At 52.0% G+C, this 19,741-nt stretch overlaps 1 protein-coding gene across 2 annotated transcripts in view; it reads right to left on the bottom strand.

Annotated features, from left to right (window-relative positions):
• Positions 1-1,097: 1,097 nt before the first annotated feature.
• Lamb3 (laminin subunit beta 3) overlaps positions 1,098-19,741 on the bottom strand; it is a 38,365-nt gene continuing 19,721 nt past the window's right edge. For both annotated transcript variants that reach the window (XM_028759064.1, XM_028759072.1), the window contains 17 exons: positions 19,516-19,579; positions 19,053-19,246; positions 16,846-16,966; positions 16,051-16,239; positions 14,657-14,812; positions 13,893-14,089; positions 13,438-13,549; positions 12,334-12,712; positions 10,500-10,660; positions 10,210-10,427; positions 9,799-9,996; positions 9,362-9,506; positions 5,963-6,170; positions 5,442-5,583; positions 4,911-5,087; positions 4,113-4,266; positions 1,098-1,596 (listed from right to left, as the gene is read on the bottom strand). In XM_028759064.1, coding sequence (XP_028614897.1) covers positions 1,460-1,596; positions 4,113-4,266; positions 4,911-5,087; positions 5,442-5,583; positions 5,963-6,170; positions 9,362-9,506; positions 9,799-9,996; positions 10,210-10,427; positions 10,500-10,660; positions 12,334-12,712; positions 13,438-13,549; positions 13,893-14,089; positions 14,657-14,812; positions 16,051-16,239; positions 16,846-16,966; positions 19,053-19,246; positions 19,516-19,579 — 2,952 coding nt within the window. In that variant the 3' untranslated portion in view covers positions 1,098-1,459. The remainder of the gene's footprint in view (positions 1,597-4,112; positions 4,267-4,910; positions 5,088-5,441; positions 5,584-5,962; positions 6,171-9,361; positions 9,507-9,798; positions 9,997-10,209; positions 10,428-10,499; positions 10,661-12,333; positions 12,713-13,437; positions 13,550-13,892; positions 14,090-14,656; positions 14,813-16,050; positions 16,240-16,845; positions 16,967-19,052; positions 19,247-19,515; positions 19,580-19,741) is intronic.

Raw genomic sequence — 19,741 nt, 5'->3', positions numbered from 1 at the left:
TCTCCTCCCTCTCTCCCTCTCCCTCCCCCTCCCCTCCCTCTCCCTCCTCTCTTTCTTTCTTTGAGACAGGGTTTCTTTGTGCAGTCTTGGTTGTGTCCTGGAACTAGCTCAGTAGACCAGGCTGGCCTCGAACTGAGACTCATAGAGATCCGCCTGCCTCTTCCTCTTGAGTTCTGGGATTAAAGGTGTGTGCCACCATCACCTGGCAGATGCTTTTCTTTGTAAGAGTTGTCTTGGTAATGGTGTCTCTTTACAGCAATAGCACACTGACTTAGACACAGCCCTTCATGCAAACGTGGAGGACGTGCAATGACAAATACAAACGTCCTTCCAGGATCCTTTCAGCGATACACACCGACTGTTCAGTCCTCTTTAAGTTAATAGGGAGAAGGCCTGTTAAAGTCATAGAGTAGCCTGAAATGGTAACCTTTGGAAAGACACAGCCTCTGGAAGGGAGGTAGCGGCTAGCCTCCTGACCTGCAGGGGACAGAGGCTGCTGCAAAGAGTGGATGCACCAGGGAAAGGAAAGCAGACAAAGAAGCCAAAGCTGAAAAAAGACTGAGGTTACAGGATCCAAGGATAAAAAACTGTGGATCCTGGAGGCTAAAGTTCCAGGAGCTGCCAAGCCTTAAGGGCCATGGGCAATAAAAGCCGAGGAGTCTACAAGCTGCCCGGTGCCATGGCCACAAGTGACGAAAGCCAGGAGAAACAAGCCAGCAGCTTGGGCACCTACATCTACAGGTCGCTGACTTCAAAAGCCTGGCTCTCAGGGCTTGAAGCTGAAAGCCTCTGGGCCTGGGGTACCAGTCCCGACATTGGGCAACCATAGCCCAGGGGCGACCACATAGAGAGTTTCTCCCCACCCCCTCCTCTGCCTAGGTAGAACAGAAGGCACTGCATACAAGCCGACACTAAGAAAGAAACAGATGGACTCCAGTCTGGAGACATGCGCTCAATCTGTCCAAGTCCAGGGGCCAATGGAGCTAGACTGAGTAATCAGGGCAAGCCATAGGATTGAGTCCACAGGAACCTCAATGGGAGACAGAAAAGGTGACAAAGGTTACCTAACACAGAGCCAGATCATTTTCTTCTTGCGCTTCCAGGCTCCTATCCAAAGATTTTTATTGGGCTTTGTGTTCATATACATCACTCTCAGTTCAGTTTTTTATTTGGTCCCAGACTCCACCACAGTGGAGCGCAGGAGTTGGTGTTGGGGGGCACACTGTCCATCCCAACTCCTTTATCTGGAGGATTTTCAGTTGTGACAGCCCCAGCCCTGCACCACCTCTCTTCTCAATGTGGTCATGCAAGCATAGGCTCAACGGCAGTCGGGTACCTTGAAGCAAGTCCAGGGTGACCAGACTGCGCTATCAGAATGCCCTGGGTCCAGGAAACACTCTCCTCCCCAGTGTGCCATTTCAAGGCAGGGAGGCGAAGTGTCTGAGGTTGAGACTTAAGATCACTTGCAGGTGGCATAGTAGAGCACGCGCCCGTTGATGTAACTGCGGATCTGCTCCACGCGCTTCTCCAGCCCTGACAGGTCTGCCGAGCGCAGCATGATGGCCTGACTCCCTCGAAGCAGCTCTGACTCCATGTCTGAGGCAGATGGAACAGTCGGTGAGGAAGAATAAGAAGGTGAGACACCCAAGGACTCCCAACCTGTCCTCCTCCTCTTCCCCCAACCTGGAGGCAGCAGGGACAGGAGAGTCTCCCGAGTGCAGTCAACCACTGAGGCAGAGAGTTCCCACTGACTACCCACTTCTCCAGCCCCATTCTACTTGGAGCAAAACCTGGCAGGCCCAACCTCAGTCTCAGACTTCCTTTTGCCTGCCTCTCTCCTCCACTCCAGGTTCTCTGACTAACCCAGGGTGATAAGGAAGGCTGCTGCCACTAAGATTAGCAACCCAAGTTGGGCATTCAGAACCCTGAATCCTACCAATGACCCTCAAATGGAAACTGGAAAAAGCTGGCCAGGCAACTTAGATCGTTCACCACTTCCTCTCCCTAAAATATACCACCAGGAAATAGTTGTTTCCACCCCTAGTACATCCACACACCACCCTCAGATAAGACACATGGTCTGAAGGTCTCCAATAGAGGAGTCCCCTCTACCATATTGTGATGACCTGAACTTTGCCAAGAGTAGGGAAGGGGTGTGGACTGCCTCGTGGGGCAGCACTGGACAACCCTAGCTATGTCAGAAGTCATCTCATAAAGCCCAAATCTGACCACGTCTAGCTTCTGCCCACACAGCTGCCTCAGGCCTATCCCCTGGACAGCAGGAGTCTGTTCGACGTGCTCCTGTGGGACAGTACTGCACATTTCTGTGGCTTGACATCCAAGAGGCAAACACCTCCATTCTCCAACTACAACATCACCTCTCCTTTGCCTACCCTGGCCACTTCTCTGCTAGGAATGAAGGTCTGTCGGTATTCTTTCTGAAGATGAGGTAGCCCTCACCATCCCCAACAGAGTTCAGCCGCATTGGTCCTGGGCTGTCATGACCATGGAGACCCATGTGATCCTACACATGGAGTCTCACACCGATGAACGCTCAGGACAGGGTGACAACAAAATGACTCAGGATCTGGTGTGGCCTGGTCCCAGCAAATAGAGAAGACTCAGTCCATAGCACAGAGGCAGGCGTTTGTGTGCTTTTAGGATGTGCCTGCAAGAGATCCCCTGGGACCGGGGGACCCTTTACTCTCACCCTTGAGCTGCTGTCTCCTGCTTACCCAGATGCATCATGTCTGTTAAGTCTTCTAGCAGTGAGCAAGACCTTGCTGACTTAGAGCAACTCTCAGTGACTCAGAGGACTCTTGAGTGTCTTTTAGGTGAGTAACAGCTTGTGCTCACTGCCACTTTACCAGTTAGAGCCAACTTCCGGTGACAATGAGCCATGCACAGAGAAGCTTCGCCCAAGCCATGGTTTACTGACAGAAGCCCAAACAGGGGCAGAGTTAACTTTCCCTCTTACATAATTTCACCCAGTTAGTTCTAGTCCATCATTTTTAGACTTTTGCAGTTCCCTACCCAGTGATTCTGTTTCCTGGTGTATCATCTGCAGATACAGTATTGCCGGACAAGACCAGGACAAGTGCTAAATCGGCCTCCAACTCTCTCCTCTGGGGTATGTGGCCACAGCCTCTCACCAACCTAATCTCTTCTATAGTGTCCACCTAACTATAAATGAGACTTTTGCCAACCATATTAGTGGAAATTCAGAGGAATAATGGGTACAGCATTTGCTGGAGACACCAGCAGCCCCACAGATTGACAGGTTCTTAGGGACCCCATCTTTCTAAGGCCACTATCATTATGTTTCCATGTTCCAAATCCTCAGGCAGCCTGGAATGGGTCTGTGTCCATGTCCACTCTCATTGTCGGGGCAGTGAGGAGGCAGGAGACTGTCCTCTTAGAATTCCTCACCTACCTTCCTCTCCTTCTGGATATGAGTCCAGTCTCATCCTCAAAACACCTCTCTTCTTCTCACCACCATTATCCATCATCCTGATGTCCTCTCTCCTCTCCTAGGCCTGTATCTCCTTCCTCAGACCTTACCTCTCTGAACATTTCTCCTTGGCATTGACTGTCCTCTGGGCCCCCAGAGCTCTGTGCGCATATCACAGACACATGTGCCACTCTATACTGAAGCATGCATTTTGAGGGCAGCAGGAGAAAAGGTCCCAGCTGGACTCTGAGCCTCTCGGGGCCAGGCCATGTCACCTGACATGTCTGTGTTCCTGCAGCCTTAGCACGTGTGCTGCTTGCCCAGCAAGTCTTGGCTGCTCTCATTCCTGCTGGCTTGGCTCCAACAAGAGTTTCAGGAGTCTGAGATGGGTTTAGTGAGGTGGCTTACAGGTAAAGGCACCTGGCACCAAGCCTGGTAATCCAAATTTGATTCCCAGAACCTATAAGGTGGAAGGAGATAACCAGCTCCTCCAAGCTGTCCTTTGACTTCCACATACATGCTATGGCACATGTGTGCTCACACATGTACACACACATGCCATGCACACACAAAAATGTAATTAAAGATCTTTAAATAAGTCCTGGATGGTGACTGCCTTCCAGAAGGCCCGACAGTCCGTGTTTCTGGATCGTACGCTCACCTTTCATTTTATCCATCATTTCCATGGTCTCCCCAAAGAGCTCCTCCGCCTCTGTCTTGATGCTCAGGAGTCGACTGCCTTGCTCACCCAGCGTAGGACTATGACCCAGCCGGCCCTTCAACTCTGTATACTTTTGCTTAAGCCTCTCAAAGCCCTGGGAAAGATTGGTCATTCTCAATAACTCCATGAGCATCATCAAGTCCCGAATGCCAGGGACTAGCTGGCATCACCCAAACAGCACACAGCCTCCTAATATCCCCAGGGATTGGGTTTGCCTATAGTGACCTATCCCTGATGCCCTCAGGGGATGTCTTAATTTTTTTTTCCCTCCTGTTGTATCTTCACACTTGCCAATCACAAAATGGCAGGGTAATATCAAGGTATGTCACCAACACTGTCACTACACCAGAATTACATGTACCCCGGGCTCCTGCCCTGGGTAAATCGAGAGGTACAGTCAGATGCTAATATGACTCTTTGGTCTTCTTTGTCCTGATTCTGACGAGGATGGAGCCCAGGGACCAGGCTGGAGACTCAGGAGATGAGCACCAGAGTAGGTATCAAGAGAACGACTTTGGAAATGAACATGGACGTCATTCATAAACAGAGAGTATCTAGGGTGTTCCTCGTGCCTTGCACCAGTTACCCAGAGGAGCTCGGGTGGGTACATCAGACACAGAATATATTTGAGTCCACCCCGAACCGTTCTGATTCTGTCCTATATAAGATGTAGTAACCCTTGCTCCTCAAGAGCCCCACTCTGGTTTCATGAGACCGAGATGACCGCCATCTTTATACCTCCTGGGCATTCATTGCCTGCTTGCTGGCACCCTCTGCAAGCTGCTGGGCCTTCAATGCCTGTGCCTGCTCCTCCTGGGCCTGGCGGCGGAGCTCCTTCATCCGTGCCCAGAATCCACTCATTTGTTCCTTCATGCCTTTTACTAGCCTTTCTGCTGGCACCAGGACCTGCTGAACCTTTATTAACAGACAAATGAATCAGGGTTTGTGTTGGGTCTCACAAGCATCAAGGGGCCTCATTTCCCTAGCTTGTCTCTCTTGCTTCAGGAAGGAAAGTCCTCCCTTGACTTCAAGCTACCTGTCGAGTGGTACCCAGGCTTTCTCCTCCTTCATCTCTACCTACCTTATCCCCAGCGTAGCTCAGAGTCCATTTTTACTTTTGCATCCTGAACGGGTGAGACAAATCTGAAGCTCAAAGCCAAGCCAAGGCAAGACCTCCAGGGTGGCATCGAACCGGGTCATACTCTAGTACCTTCAGCCTTGTACCTAAATCTATTCATTCCCAAACACAGGAAGTCCCTAATACCTCACCTCAGCGACCCTTTCCTGGATGAGCCGAAGAGAGCGACCAGTGCCCTGCATCGTGTCCTGAGCCTCCTGCAGAGCCACGGTGCCCTGCCGAAGGTTCCCGACTACATCATCTACCTGCCCTTCCACAGCGTGGGCTCGGCTTCTGAGTAAAGGAAGAGGAAGGAGAGGGAGGGTGAGAGAACAACAAATGAACAGATGTGAGCTCAGTTCACAGCCATTCTGGAGGACACTGTTCTTAGACAGATAAAGACAGGGGGAACATTAGCTCTCTCCCCCACAGGACCCACCCAGGGGCAGCTGTGTGAGAGTGATGCTCACAGTGCCCTCTGGTCACAAGCTCTCTTCATGAAGTACTGGGTCATGTGCATGAAATGTAGCCTGGAGCCTGCAGAGACCCTGGCTTCCCAACCATGGTAAGCCCTTTCCCATGTTATAGACCCTGTACCCCTCTCCAGCCACACAGTTGGAGAATAAACATAAGCCCAGTTCCATGAGGAAGGCTCTGCGGCCAGTGGCCATACCTGGCCTTCTCAGCCTCGGCCTGGAGCCTGCGGGCGCGTGCAATGTCCTGCTTTGTCTGGGATAGCACTAAGTCCACATTCGGGAGCCTGGCAGCAATGTCCTGGATCTCTTTCATCTTGCGCAGCACTGTGGCTGAGTCTGTGGGCAGCCAGAGAGCCAGCACTGCCTCACTGACCTGTTGGATGGTAGCTGCATCTGTGTCAGGATCTGGAAGAGAGCCAAGCGAGCCATCAGATGGGGGGGAGCACTTAGCTCTTCTAGGATCAGCAGCCCCTCCAGGCTGGGTAGCACTCCTGGAGGAAGTCTACTGTAGCCCCTGTGTTGTTTCCCCAAGAGCCCTGCTCCTCTTGGCCAAACCCAGGCACCTTTCTCCGGTGGGGGTTGGGGGTTGGGGGTGTTTCCAGGACGCTATAGGATCCTTGTCCTGTGCTCTACTGAGAGGAGGAGGGATGTGGGCACAGCTGTGGCAGCTAAGTGTCTGTGCCACAGGAAGCTGTGGGCTTGAAAGAGGAGGTGGTGCCAGGCAGCTGGTGCTGAATAACTACAGCAGCACACACATAATCAGCTCCAAATTGGAGGGAGTGGCCAGGCATTGGAACTGCTTCCTTGGCAATGAGACCCCTTCCCTGCACCCGTCCTCAGGCTCAAGTGCTCATTTTTGCAAAGGCAGAGAAGGACTACCACTTTTTCCTGACACATCGTTGTCTCGGGCCAGTCCTAGCGACGGAATCTAGAAGCAACATTCCGAGGCCCTCATTTCTTCTTCTTTCTCCCCAACACATGACATGCCCCCCTACCCCCATCAAAACAGTCTTCCGGTTTGTCTTTCTTCTCCTGCTGTAGCATGAGCCCCTTGAGAACAGAGACTGGATTTTGCCCCATTTGTGTCCCCAGATACCAGCTCAGGCCAGGCACCTGGAGGCCCTTTGTATTGGAGGGAAAATCAAAGACTGAAGAGAACATGCTCTTCGCTACTTAGGCTGCCCAGGCCCAGTTTCCTGACCTGTGAAACGCGTTGAGTGACAGGTCCCCCTCCCCAAAATGTCACCATCAGTTAGCAAGAGTTTCTACAAAGTGTCTCGGAGAGAGACCTAAGGGAGAAGTACAGAGGTGACACCTCCTCATCTCTCAGCTGCTTCTGAAGATAACATTCTGGAAAGAAGTGTCCACTTGCCCAGATAGTTTAGCCTGTCCTGAACCCCTCTGGGGTTCTGGGACCAGCCTCTCTTGACAGGCAGTAAGTGACACAGATTCCATTCATGCCCCTTTTCATGCCAGGTGGGAGGACCTTGTGAGGAGGAAGGAGTCTGGATGCCCCACACTATGCAGCAACACACACGGGAGCCCAAGGTGCAGCCACGGCTGTTTAACTAAGCAGTAGTCCCATCCTATCTTTAGCTCCCTGCGGCATCTCATTCACAGAGATGCTGCCCCTCCTGAAGCCCAGTGCCCTGTCCTCCAAATGGGGCCAAATGGACACCTTTCCCAGAAAACCTCCTGTCAGGAGCACAGCCCACCCAGACTCGGTGCTTCCTGTATTTTGCACAAATGAGTGTGCAGTGCACTCAGTCATTCAACTTCTGAGGCAGTGTGGGCTCTGTAAATACCAGCATGCACAGTATGTGCAGTTAAGGCAAAGATGCAGTCACTCTGCCCCAGCCCTTGGGGGACTCAAAATGCAGCAGGAGCCCCAGGACCAGGGTTGAGAAACCTGAGGTGAAAACCAGTCAGGTCAGAAGAGGCCTTGGAAGGGAGAGAATACAGAGAGGGAAAAAATATCAAAAGGAGGCACCCGGATGTGCGTGTGCATATGCGTGTGTCAGCACCACCTATAGCTGGACACCCTCTGGCAAGCTGCTTAACTTCTCTGTGCGTTTCTCACAGGGGAAGTGGAGGTAACTACAGTGCTTAGCCAGAGTGGCTGCTGTTAAGGAATGTGATACAAAGACCTTCCACTACTGTCTATATTAGTAACTGCTCCTCAAGCCCCAGTTGTGAACTTCCTCAGTTCTACCTGAAGGGCTACCAAAGGCAACATGGCTCCCTCCACAAGCCTGCCATTCTCTCCTCTGGCAGTAGCAGCTGGGACTAGCACCTCCTGCCATGGGTCTGCAGACTAGAATCTACCAAGCAGTGGTTGTGAGAACTCGCTGAGGTATTACCCACACACCAGCCTCTCTCAGGCCCACCGTCCCCTCTGCCCCATGCTTATCATTGACCCTGACCTGAGGTACAGCCTAGCTGAGAAGCAGGAGACCTGAGAGCTCCTGCCTGCTCCCAGGAGCTGAGCCCAAGTGACATAGAGTATAAATCAGCCCCTCCAAGCCTGAGCCCAGGCCTGCTCAAGTCAACATAAGATGGGCTCAGCCTCAAGCCCCAAATTTGGTTGTCCTTTTGTCCTTACATGCCAGAAACCTCTGCCCTGCACTCTCATATCATGCTCCCCAGTGGCTCCCCCTGCTCAAGTCACAGGGCCTCTGTGGAGAACCCCCGGACTGGATTCCTATCTGTACCACCTACAGCTCCATGCATGACCTGCTGTCTGCACTCAGGAGAAAGCTTTGGCCTATTCAGTGTGAAAACACTGCAGTGGAAGCATGAGCCATGGCTGTTGTACCCAGCTCTCAGCTCATATCAACCAGGCTTCCAGCCAAGCAAAGTCCTGGCAGGGACCCGAGAGCTAATAATATCAGCTCACACTCCAGTGGCACCTTTAATTTGTCAAAGCACATTTTACAGCAGTTCCTCAGTCCTCAGGATAAACCTGTAGAATACTACCAACCCCACTCTCAAGGGAAAGATAGAGTCAAGAGAAACAACCTGCCAGAGTCCTATCTCATCCCCTAGGCCACTGAAGAGAGTTCATTTTTAATTCATTCATTCATTCATTCATTCATTCATTCTTATATATGTGCCAGAGATGCCGTTGTGAGCAAGACAGCCAGCCACCCTCGCTTTCCTAGAGGTACACTCATAATGTACAACCACTGCTGAGTAGAGGGTGAACGGGAGATGGGAAGAGGGGCACAGGCAGGGAGACGGCACGAGGCCTCCCTGTGGCATTTAAAGCTGTAGCCTTCATCCCAGGTCATCAAGGATCAGTGAAAGATCCTGCAGCGAGCACAGGCCTGGCAGGTTCAAAGATGTCCAGTGAACAAAGGAAAGAGAAACAGACACAGAGACGAGATGAACAGAGGTCAAGGAAGGAGTCCATGTTCATCCAAGAACAGGGAGGGGAAGCTGGAGGAAGGGTGAGAGGGCAGTAAAATCAACAGGAAAAAAAAAAAAAACACCAGGAAAGAGGCCAGGCCAATTAAGAGGGGAGCACTCATGAACTAGATGTGGCCATGAGGGACACAGAGAACCCAGAACACTCACAGGGGTGAGGGCCAGCTCACCTGTGAGGAAGGCCCGGAGCTGCTGGATGAGAAGCCGTGTGCGCTGAACATCTTCCTCCATCTGCAAGCGGCTGCTGCTCACCTGGGTCTCAAGGCGCTGGGCATCTGATTGGACCCTTGATGCCGCTTCCTCAGCTGCCCTGATCTAGTCAAACACAACGTGGGTCAGAAAGGGACAGTGACTCCAAGGAGCCTCTGGGCAGCTCCCAAGGTATCTGTGGGGCATCTTCTCCTTGGGACTTGCAACCAAACCCCATTACTGAGTCATATTTATGTTGGAAAACGCTCCATATTCTACTTTTACACTTGCTGTGAGACATTAGACAAATCACCTGAGATCTCTGGGCTATACTCTACTGACTGTAAAATGTGAACTCTGAATTGCTCTAGGGACTTTGCGCCCTGTGACTCTTGCTCCTATACTCCACTGCACCTACCATTTGCCTGGTCTGCTGGAGCTGGGTGTTGAAGCTTCGTAGCTGCTCAGCTACCTGCCCTGCCGTGTGGAAGGCCCCTCTGGCTCTGGGCAGGGCTCCCCTGCAGTGAGACCCACAGGCTGTACCGTTGTCCTGGGGACATAGCTCTCCGGGGCAATCTCCTGGGGTACAGGCTGTCTGCCTAGAGCCGCCACAGAGCTGTAGAGAGATGAGGGTGTCAGAGGCCCCTCCATAACCACTCCCACCCCACACTAAACAGCTGTACATCTCCATGGCAACCATAACCATGTTTCCTTGGCAATCCTGGAACACACAGCAAGGACATAGGGTCAGAAGGAGTGGGGTAGGTTCTGGGTGGGAGAGATTACAGGTGTGAGGGCTTCAGGACACTGGGCTCTCATGATCGGTCACCTTGTTGATGGTGGGTGTCAAGTCAGGCAGCGAAGCCATCTCTAGGCGTAGGGCCACAAGCTGGGCTCCTCCGGCTCCTCCTCTTCCAGCCTGTCTCTCCAGCCCCTCCACCTCCCTGCGACTGTTCCTCAGCTGGCTCAGCAGGCTGGAACTGTCGGACACTTGTTGTGCAGCCTGGGAGGACTGCTCATAAGCCATGGTCAGCATGCGAAAGGCGCCTGAGGAAGAAGGATTGGAGGTCTTGGGTGTGGGCCTTTCTCCCTAGGGTGTGCCTGTGCCCCTGTCCTCACCTGAAGGGTCCACACTGCTTAGCTTCTCAAATTGTTCCTTCTTGCTCTGGTACATAAGGAGGAGGCGATTGAAACTTCTGTCTAGATTCTCCAGGTCTCCAGAGAAGGATTCCATGTCCTCCTCTAAGGGTAGGTCCAGCGGCAGGCCCTGAAGAGTCCTCCTGAGATAAAAGGATATTTGCTGAAATATAGGAAGAAGCTGTAACTGAGTCAGGAGAAGCAGGCTCTCATGCCAGTATGAGAGGGGACAATCCACATGGTTCTGCCTGGTAGAGGCTCAGGCAAGCTGAAGCCAGGCCACAGCCTACCCCATCTCTCTGCAGGTGGCTCTCGGAATGCTCTCTCTCCTTGACTTCTGTCAGCGCAATACATGAACCACCTCCTCCTCCGTCTCCTGGCTGTTCCTGGCTTCCATGAAGAGAACCATCCCACTGGCTCCCCTGGCTGACTTCAGCTCTCTCCATATGTCTGGGATGTTTCCAGTCTCTCCTCCATAGCCTAACCCTCCCCACGGAGGTCCGACCACTGCATATTCATCAGCCATTTCTCCCTGGCAGAGGCTTGGAGTGTCACTCCAGGCCCTGGGTTCTGAGCTTAAGTCTCTCTGGCCTATCTCTGTCCTCATGACCTCTCCTATACCACCATGCTCTCTGCTCTTACACATCTCTACCATACAGCCTTGCTCGGGCATAGCATGCTCTCTCAGGGCCTACCAAACCAGCACGTTCCTATGTTAACCAACTGTGGCCTAGCTGCCTAATTCTGAGACTTAGGTCCTATTGCACTTCCCCTGTGAAGGCCACCATGGCCTCCTCTGTGAGAGTCTTAGCTCTCTAACATACCCCATGTGTCACATCACTGTTTATAAGACAGATACCTTAGCCGTTGGTCTGCAAAGACCATGTCTTAATATTTTAATGTCCCAAGTACCTTGCACAATGTTTCTATCCTATTAGGTACTCAAAAGTCTATTTACAAGGGCTGGGGAGATGGCTCAGTGGATAAGAATGCTTGCTCTGCAACTACAAAGACCTGAGTTCAAATCCCCGGTACACATATAAAAAGCTAGGTATTGACCAAAGCTGTGAGCTTCTGAGTCAAGGGAAGACCCTGTCACATGGCAGGTAGATCATACAGTGACAGCAGGCATCACCCACCAACCTGTTCTGGCCTCTGTATACATGTCTACCTGCACACTCATGCACACACACACAGAGACACATACATATGTGAAATGAATGAATGAATGAATGAATGAATGAATGAATGAATGAATAGGTTCCAACACTCTGTAGCTCATCTGGAGAGCCTCCTCAACCCCTACACTGCCCAAGATGACTGAATACCCTCATGAGAAACATAGCCTCTTTTATATTCTTTCTGGGTTTGGCACCATCCACCAATGCTCAGGGAACACACGCTAATTATAGAAGCTTCCAGAACCTGAGCTCCTAAGGAAGGCGCCTGTGCTGGTTGGAGGAGTGTGAGTAGGACGGCTTCCATTCTAAAGACAAATTCAGAGATATTTTTAGTGCCCTGTCTCTTGAATGCCCTCTGCCAAGGTGACTAATCCAGGGCTGACTATCCCACTGGCAGTAGACTCAGGAAGAACTCTAGGCTCTGACTCTGGGTCTGTTGTCTGCGTAGCTCACCACACCTGTGCCTGTCTCCGCATCTGCAGAATGGAAGAAACATCACTACTCCACCTTCACAGACATGGTAGCTAAGAGACGATGTGTGTAAAAATGCCCCCATGAACTGAATGAACCAGCACGGTCCTCACCCAAATCCACTGGCACAATCCCTCCAACAGCTTAGCAGAAAAAGAACCTACCTGATAGACAAGATGGCATTGGCCACCTGAGCCACATCCCGCTCTGTGACAGAGGTGCCACCCAGAATCTGTCTGATCTGCTCAATCTTGCTCTTGGCATCTAGCAACCGAGAAGCCAGGCCGTGGTCCTCCAGACCTGTCCCTGTCCACAGGCCTTCAGTGGCATTCCGGAGACTGCCAAGCCGCCGAGCCTGCTCCTGTAGGTCTGTGTCATAGGCCTGGAAGCAGGAGTGGCAGGCCACACACACAGGATAGCGGTCGCAGTGGCCTCGCTGGCACTGGTCGCAGCGGGGGCCCGTCAAGCCAGGGCGGCACAGGCAACGGCCTGAGGCTTTGTCACAGCCAGGACCCTCGGTGCCTCTGAAGTCGCAGTCACAGGCTAGAAGCCGGGAGAAATGACACTCAGAGACTGGGGCCAGGAAGAGGGAGGGATGTGGTGAGGATGAAGAAAATGGGCCTGCTTGAGTGACATAAACTATCCTTTGAAGTCAGTTAGAGCAAAGCCAGCCTTGACAGGGACTGACAGAAAGCTTGTCCTCTGCGCCCACTGCATGCCAGTCACGTTCCGAGTTACACACTGACGTACGTGTGAACCTATCTGATCCGCACACCCATTGCATATTATACTCTGATTTCCTGATTTTTGTTTAGGAGGTGACAGTGGCACAGATGGGGCCCAATGCACAGCACCTCCCCCTTAAGAGCAGGAAGTAAGAGAGGGGAACAAGCACCTTAGACCCAGCAAGGCAGAGCTGAGACCAAGGCTGGCCGTTAGACTCCAGTTCCTACACCACTGCTAACATATAAGCCCCGCAGGGAAGCACTCCAGTCCCTCCACCCTAAGACCCATTTTCCCCACAGCTGCTGGCCACTACTCTCAGGGAGTGGAAGCAAAGCCCCTGCCTCTCATCTTAGACTATGAGGAGCTACCTTAGTTAGCCTGATCCAGGCACAGGGAGGCCAGGCAGTCTTCAAGTGTAGATGCCCACAGGGCTTCCCAGGCTATCAGTATAGGACTTCCAACCATATCAAGGCCCTTCCCAAACACCCTTTATCCCTCCCCCCTCTACATGTCTGCTGTCTGATCACGTAATAAGTACGCACCTCGGCACCCTGTGGCCACATCTCCGTGGGTCCGGTCAGGACACTGACGGATGGCTGCAGAACTACATGTGAGGCCACCAAACCCTTCCCGACAAGGACACTGCCCTGTAAACTGAATAAAGAGAATGTCATGGGGGAACCCTTCCCGTCTCTGCATGACCTTGCTTCTGGGGACTGTGTCCCAGTCCTTGTGCTCTGTAGACCTGGTGCTCTTCAAAACTAGGGCTCCCACTCAAAGACAAGCCCAAAGTCAAGTTCTGGCAATGTGCTGCAGAAGGTGTGGGAACAAGCCTGGCCCAAGGCTAAGAACTATAGAAGGAGGGAGAGCTGGTGGCCTCCCTCAGGGGGAAAGGGATCAAACATAGCTTTGTCTGGCTGTGGGAAGGCCAGAGACAAGAGACACTGGAGGGTGGGCCCTTCTGTGACTGAAGAGTCCCTGGGCATGTCACTCATACCTGGTTGCACTGGGAGCTGAGAGAGTTGCGTGGATCACAGGCACAGGGCTCGCAGCCCAGGCCACTGGCCAGTTTCCAGTAGGAAGGGGCACACTGGTCACATTTGGGCCCCACTACATTGGGCAGACACAGGCAGCGTCCACTTTCCTCCTCACAAGGCATATCTTGCCGGGAACCTAAGATGCTGCAGTCACAGCCTGTGGGAGGGAGGAAGGGCTGGTGAGCATAAGTAGATCCTCGTAGAGAGGCTAGCCCCAGTGAACATGCACCAGAGAAGGCCCGGCCCTGTAAAAGCACCTGCCCTCTGACTCACTGGAGAGAGTAGCCCCAGGGATCCTTCCTACCTACCAAGCTCTGTCTGGCCTCTGGACACTATCCCAGACTCTCACTCTGCAAACAGACTTCAGGGCTAATGCTGTACAGAGCTGGTACATTAACCTAAAGTTGAGCTCCACAATGAGACCAGTCTGAAGTCACAGGGCTTGTCCTTGTGCATAACATGGCTCACTCATAAGGCCACCGAGCCTTCCCAGCCACCTGGCAGCTTGGCAGCCGGCCTGCCCACCCTGGCACTGTCTGACTCAAACCCACCTTCCAACCCAGGCCTGTGCTGCCACTTGCTGGAGAACTGTGGTGAAGCACACACGCGCGGAGCGGGGCTTCCTCTGAGGAGAGCACTCCAAGGACAAGGCTTGGTCTGGTAGCTCCCACTCACACACAGCCCACGTCACCCCACCCCACACCTTCCTGGGACCTCTACTCACGGTGGCAGCCCTTTGGGTTGGCGAAGGTGAGTCCTGTGAAGCCAGGCTTGCAAAGGTCACAGCGTTCTCCCTGAACGTACTCTTTGCACACACACTGGCCTGTCAGTCGGTCACAGGGAGCTCCTGGGACTGCCCCGTCTGGATCACACTCACAGGCTGAGTGGCAGGAACAAAGGAAAATCAGAGATCAGGGCACATGCCAGAATAACCCGCTCCAAGTCCCCCAGCCTCCTGACCCCAGCCAAGCATGGAGCCCTTGGTGCCTGTTTTCCCATCTGCCATGAGAAAAAGACATTCCTTCTGGGCAATAAATGGTGAATGCAGAGCAGGTAGGACGGTGCTTGATTCCTGTTAAGGGCCATGCTTCTGTGGTCATCACTTCTTGAGTGACTGACTACCATGACTACTCTCGCAGGCTGCCCTCACCAATTTGCACAGTATCCTCAACATCTGCCATACAGATGAGGAAAACCATGCTTGCAGACGTTAGCATCCTGGAGATTGTCCTGGGGGTCGGGGAAGCCGACTCAAGTCTGTCTCACTGGTTCCGGACATAAATACTGGCCAGCTACTGAGCTTCTCCTGCCTGCGCCTGGACTCCTTCATGCCTCACAAAACCCAAGGCTCCTTTGTCCACAAGGTTTTTCCTGATGGAATTGGCCTGAAATAGTCGTTCTAACCTGTTTGTCTTCTTCTAGGTCAGCAGTTCTCAGCCTGTGCATCGCAATCCCTTTGGACTGAATAACCCTTTCACGGGGGTCACATTGTCAGGTGTCTTGTACAACATTGCAATTCATAACAGTAGCAAAATTACAGTTAGGAAGTACAAATGAAAATAATTCTGTGGTCAAGCATCACCACAATATGAGGGTCACAGCCACAGTATTGAAGGATCACGGCCTTAGGAAGATTGAGAACCACCACCCCATGTCAATCCAGTGGCCTGGTTGGCTTGTTAAGCTATTCCATTATTCAGTCTATCAAGAAATACTCAACTATAGCAATTTACCAGTCATTGTATTGGGGCTGGAGGGTTACAATATAATCTCATGGTGGGGGTGTTCTCAACATGTGGGAAACAGGAAAACAAAGGGGTGTACTTGCACCCCTCAGTTTCATAATGTGTGTGCACCCCCAAAGGCAGGGGCTGTGTTTGTGCTCTATTCCCTCTGTACCCAAAAGAATGGCTGTTTACTGATCAGAAAGCTCATTGCTTGATGGTCCAGAGACCAGAGAGGGTAAGGGACTTACTCTGTAGAGCACAGCTAAGTTTAAACAACCCACATGTCCTTCCTTGAAATCAAAGCTTCATTCCTTCTTGATGACCTTCATGTCCCCAGGGACAAATTGGGAGAATGAGTGGACAGCCACCTGTCCCTGAAGCCACTACTCACGAATACAGGTCTCATGAATGGGAGCGCCAGGTCGTCTATTCCGGAAATAGTGTAGCTGACAGCGCTCACAGTTCTTCCCCTCGGTGTGGTCCTGGCAGTTGTCACACACACCTCCATTTGTCCCCTGGCTGGCAGCAAACACAGCTGGGTCGAAGTGGCAGGTCTCTGAGTGCCCATTGCAGTCACACCCTAGACAGGGAGATCCAAGGTTGACTCCATGAGGCAACACAGACCACCACAGCAGGCACCATAGCATCTCCATGGACTTTTCAAGATGGCAGAGCAAGGAACCGAGGTCCAGTTTCAAAGGAGGCTGGGGAAGGGTTGCATGACTGGGAAGAGGGCTGAGTGGACAAGCACTCAGGCCTCCCAACTCCCCTTATGGGATGGACACCAGAAGAAAAGGAGGTCCTCTATACACTCTAGCCCTCGGCATAGCCACTCTCTGCCATGTTGTGGCTACACAGACAAAGGCTCTGTATCCAAGGACCATTGGGTATAGAGATGTGATCACTGGGAGCCAAATGTGTCTGCCACAGAGCAAGGAGCCTGGAGGAGGGGGGCAGTGGCTCTGGGAGCTTCAGCAGGGACCTAAGCCTGGCTCTTCCAGGGCCGACAGAATAGAGGTGGGGCAGTGAGGGGATTCCAGCTCTACTCTAAGCTAGAAGTCTGAGAGGCATGGCTGAAATTCAGTTTCCACATAAGCGACAAAAGCAGATTCCCAGTGTTCCCGGTAAGAAACAGAGGAGTCAGCTCCCGTCCCATTTCAGTCAGGGGCTGATCCCAGGCTCCTACTTTGGCACTCGTGGGTGTCCTGGCCCTCTGCAGGTCTCCATGGCCGGTTGTTGTAGAAGGGGGCACAGCGGTCACAGTTGGGGCCAGCTGTGTTGTGTTGGCAGACACAGACATCGTTGACCTGGGAGAGGAGCCAGTGATTACCAGAAACAACATAAAGGAAAATTTGAAGGCTGGACTTGCCCATTCCCCTGGCAGACCAGCATGCTTGTTCCTCGAGACCTTGCCTAGATACAAGCCCTCCCAGGACACCACACCTAAATGCTTCACACCTAAATGCTTCACACCTAAATGCTTCAAACCTAAATCCTTCACGCCTAAATGCTTCACACCTAAATGCTTCACACCTAAATGCTTCACACCTAAATGCTTCAGCCTTCACCCAGTTCCTGTAACACTGTGATTGGTAGACAGGATCTGTATGTGAATACTTGTAGTGTGTGCCTGCGAGAAGTCAGTGAGTGTGCATGTACGCATGGTATCCTGCATAGAAGCAAGGGTTTCGCCGGCTCCTTCACGATTCTTGATACCTGTGTTGTACTGGCCAGGGCTCAGTGGAAGATAAAGGACATCAGACTAATAAACTGTGGGACTCTGGAGGCTGGCAGGCTCTCTGCAGATTCATTCTGGCAGTCTGTGACTAAGCTGTTTGGCTGCTAGAACATGCATTGTGAGTTGTTACTAGACTCATTAAGATATAAAAATAGAACCACTATTGTGTGTTAATTGCCTCCCCAATTAAGCCCCACCCCCACAGCCTGGCACTCAGGGACCTGTTCACTCTTAGCTCCCCTCCTGTCTCTGCCACAGCTGAATCTCTAGCCACTACTCATGCAAGCTGGCATTTCCCATTAGCCAATTCTGATAGGTTTTTTTTTTTTGGCCTGGCATAATTAATTTCTGCATCCATTAGCCAAATGGATCCTTATTTATCCCCCCTGCCTAGGCCCTCCTAGGTCCCTTTAACGCCATACATTGCAGTGTGGGCTGCATGCATAGTCACCTAGACAGTGTTTCACAAACACCAGAGCCCTGGCCAAGTTCAACTTGAACCTTAAACCTCAGGGCTAAGGTGTGGTCCTGTGAGCTCCTCCTCACACCCCTATATTCCTCCTACTCAGCCTTGGGCTCTCCTAACCTGTCTCCTAAGCCCTGAGAGGTCCTGGGGATTCCCTTTGGACTCCTTTGTAGCCTCCAACAAGAATTGACCCAGAAGTAGAGAGGGCAGAGACTGGGCTGCTCTCTCCACAAACCTCACTCCTCAGTCTCTTGCTGTGACTTCCCCCTGCCTCACTGCTGCCAGGCTGTGCCATAACCCTTAGGTTGACAAACTGATCCCCTGGGAATGGCAGACGAAAGGTCCCAGCTCTCCTTCACTGCAGCAACTGTGACCTGTTTGGTGTAAGCATGGACCCCCAGAGCTTGCTAAACTGTAGCTCCTCCACCCCTACTGCCTCAATACTGGCTGGTGTCCGGGTGGACTTTGGGTGCAGACTAAGCACTAACCTCTCACCTGGCCCCACACCCTACTGCCAGATGAACACACTCATTGGCGCTCAACCTCACAGGAAGTACAGCAGCCTGAAGCTTCAAACGTCAGTAATTAAATCAGAATACCTGAGAGTGGAGGCCCAGACAGGCTATTTTGACTCTCGTACCTTAAAATTCATAGTAATATTTTCCTATGTACACAGTAATTTCCATGGTATAGTAATGCTGCACCATGGATCCAGGTTGAGAGACCTTGTCAGCTTTCCCTGTACATGCACTGAAAGCAGAAACCATCCCCAGCTGAAATGCACACCTAGGTATACAATTAGATTCCTGAAACAGTAGGTTTTTCTTTGTTCTTGGAGACTTACTAAATACCTATGTCTTGTTTTGTTTTTATCATTTGCTTGTTTGGGGACTTTTTTTTCTTTACAAGATGTTGTGCACCCCAGCTAGTCTTAAACTCATTCTGCAGTGAAAAATGGCCTTGAACTCCTGTTCCTCCAGCTTCTACCTTCTAAGTGTTCTGGGCTTGCCAGGCATGCACACTGTGCCCAGCCCCCACCCCACAACCTATCTCCCTACCTTCTCTGGCTTTTCACAAACTAGGTGAGTACACTACCATTGAGCTACGTCACCAGCAATATCCACAACTTAAACAGAGTGGCTACTGATCCTATTCCTTCCACTCTGCCCTACCCAACCTGGCTCGTCACCTGCACAGCAGTGGTGGGACCTGTAGGGCCTCCAGGATTAGGGGCACAGTGGTCAGCATGTCCGTGACAGAAGCAACTGCCCTGGAGACGTAGCTGTGACACTGCGAAGAAGGCGCTGGGTGGATAGGAGCCCCTCTGGGGCACAGGGGCCAGCTTGGTGAAGTTGACTCTCAAGTTTGTGATGTCCCCGAATTCTGAGAGTGGCACCAGCAAAGAGGAGAGGTAAAGTAAAGACAAGAAGTTAAAAGCCAATGGAATCTCCTTTTCTACCTTCCCGTCACACCACAGACACTCCCACCCTCAACCTTCTCACAGCATCTCCCTGGAGGGAGAGCGAGTCAAGCAGTACCTCCCAGCCACCCTGGGAAAGTAGGAAGGAACTGGGCACTTCAGTGACCCAGGTTCTAGGCTGTTTCCTATCCGCAGTTCCAGTCCCATGGAAGAGTGGAAGACTCAAACACACCTTGAATCTTTTTACTTTGAGATGCAGGGATAGCTGATGCCAAATCCATAAGGTTAAGGTGGACCTGATTGGAGAGAAGAAAAGTTGGGACTGAGGTGGAGAATGGAAATGTGCAGGAAGGTCAGAAGCCTTCCTTCCCGTTTGTCCTCATTTCCCCCCTTACATCCCTTCTCAAACTTGAGACAGACCATGGCCCTGACACCTGCCACTTATGCTGGTAGAGCAG

Source organism: Grammomys surdaster, unplaced genomic scaffold (genome assembly GCF_004785775.1).
Source record: "Grammomys surdaster isolate TR1022 unplaced genomic scaffold, NIH_TR_1.0 130, whole genome shotgun sequence".
Lineage (NCBI taxonomy): Eukaryota > Metazoa > Chordata > Mammalia > Rodentia > Muridae > Grammomys > Grammomys surdaster.
This window is presented reverse-complemented; position numbering and strand designations above follow the sequence as displayed.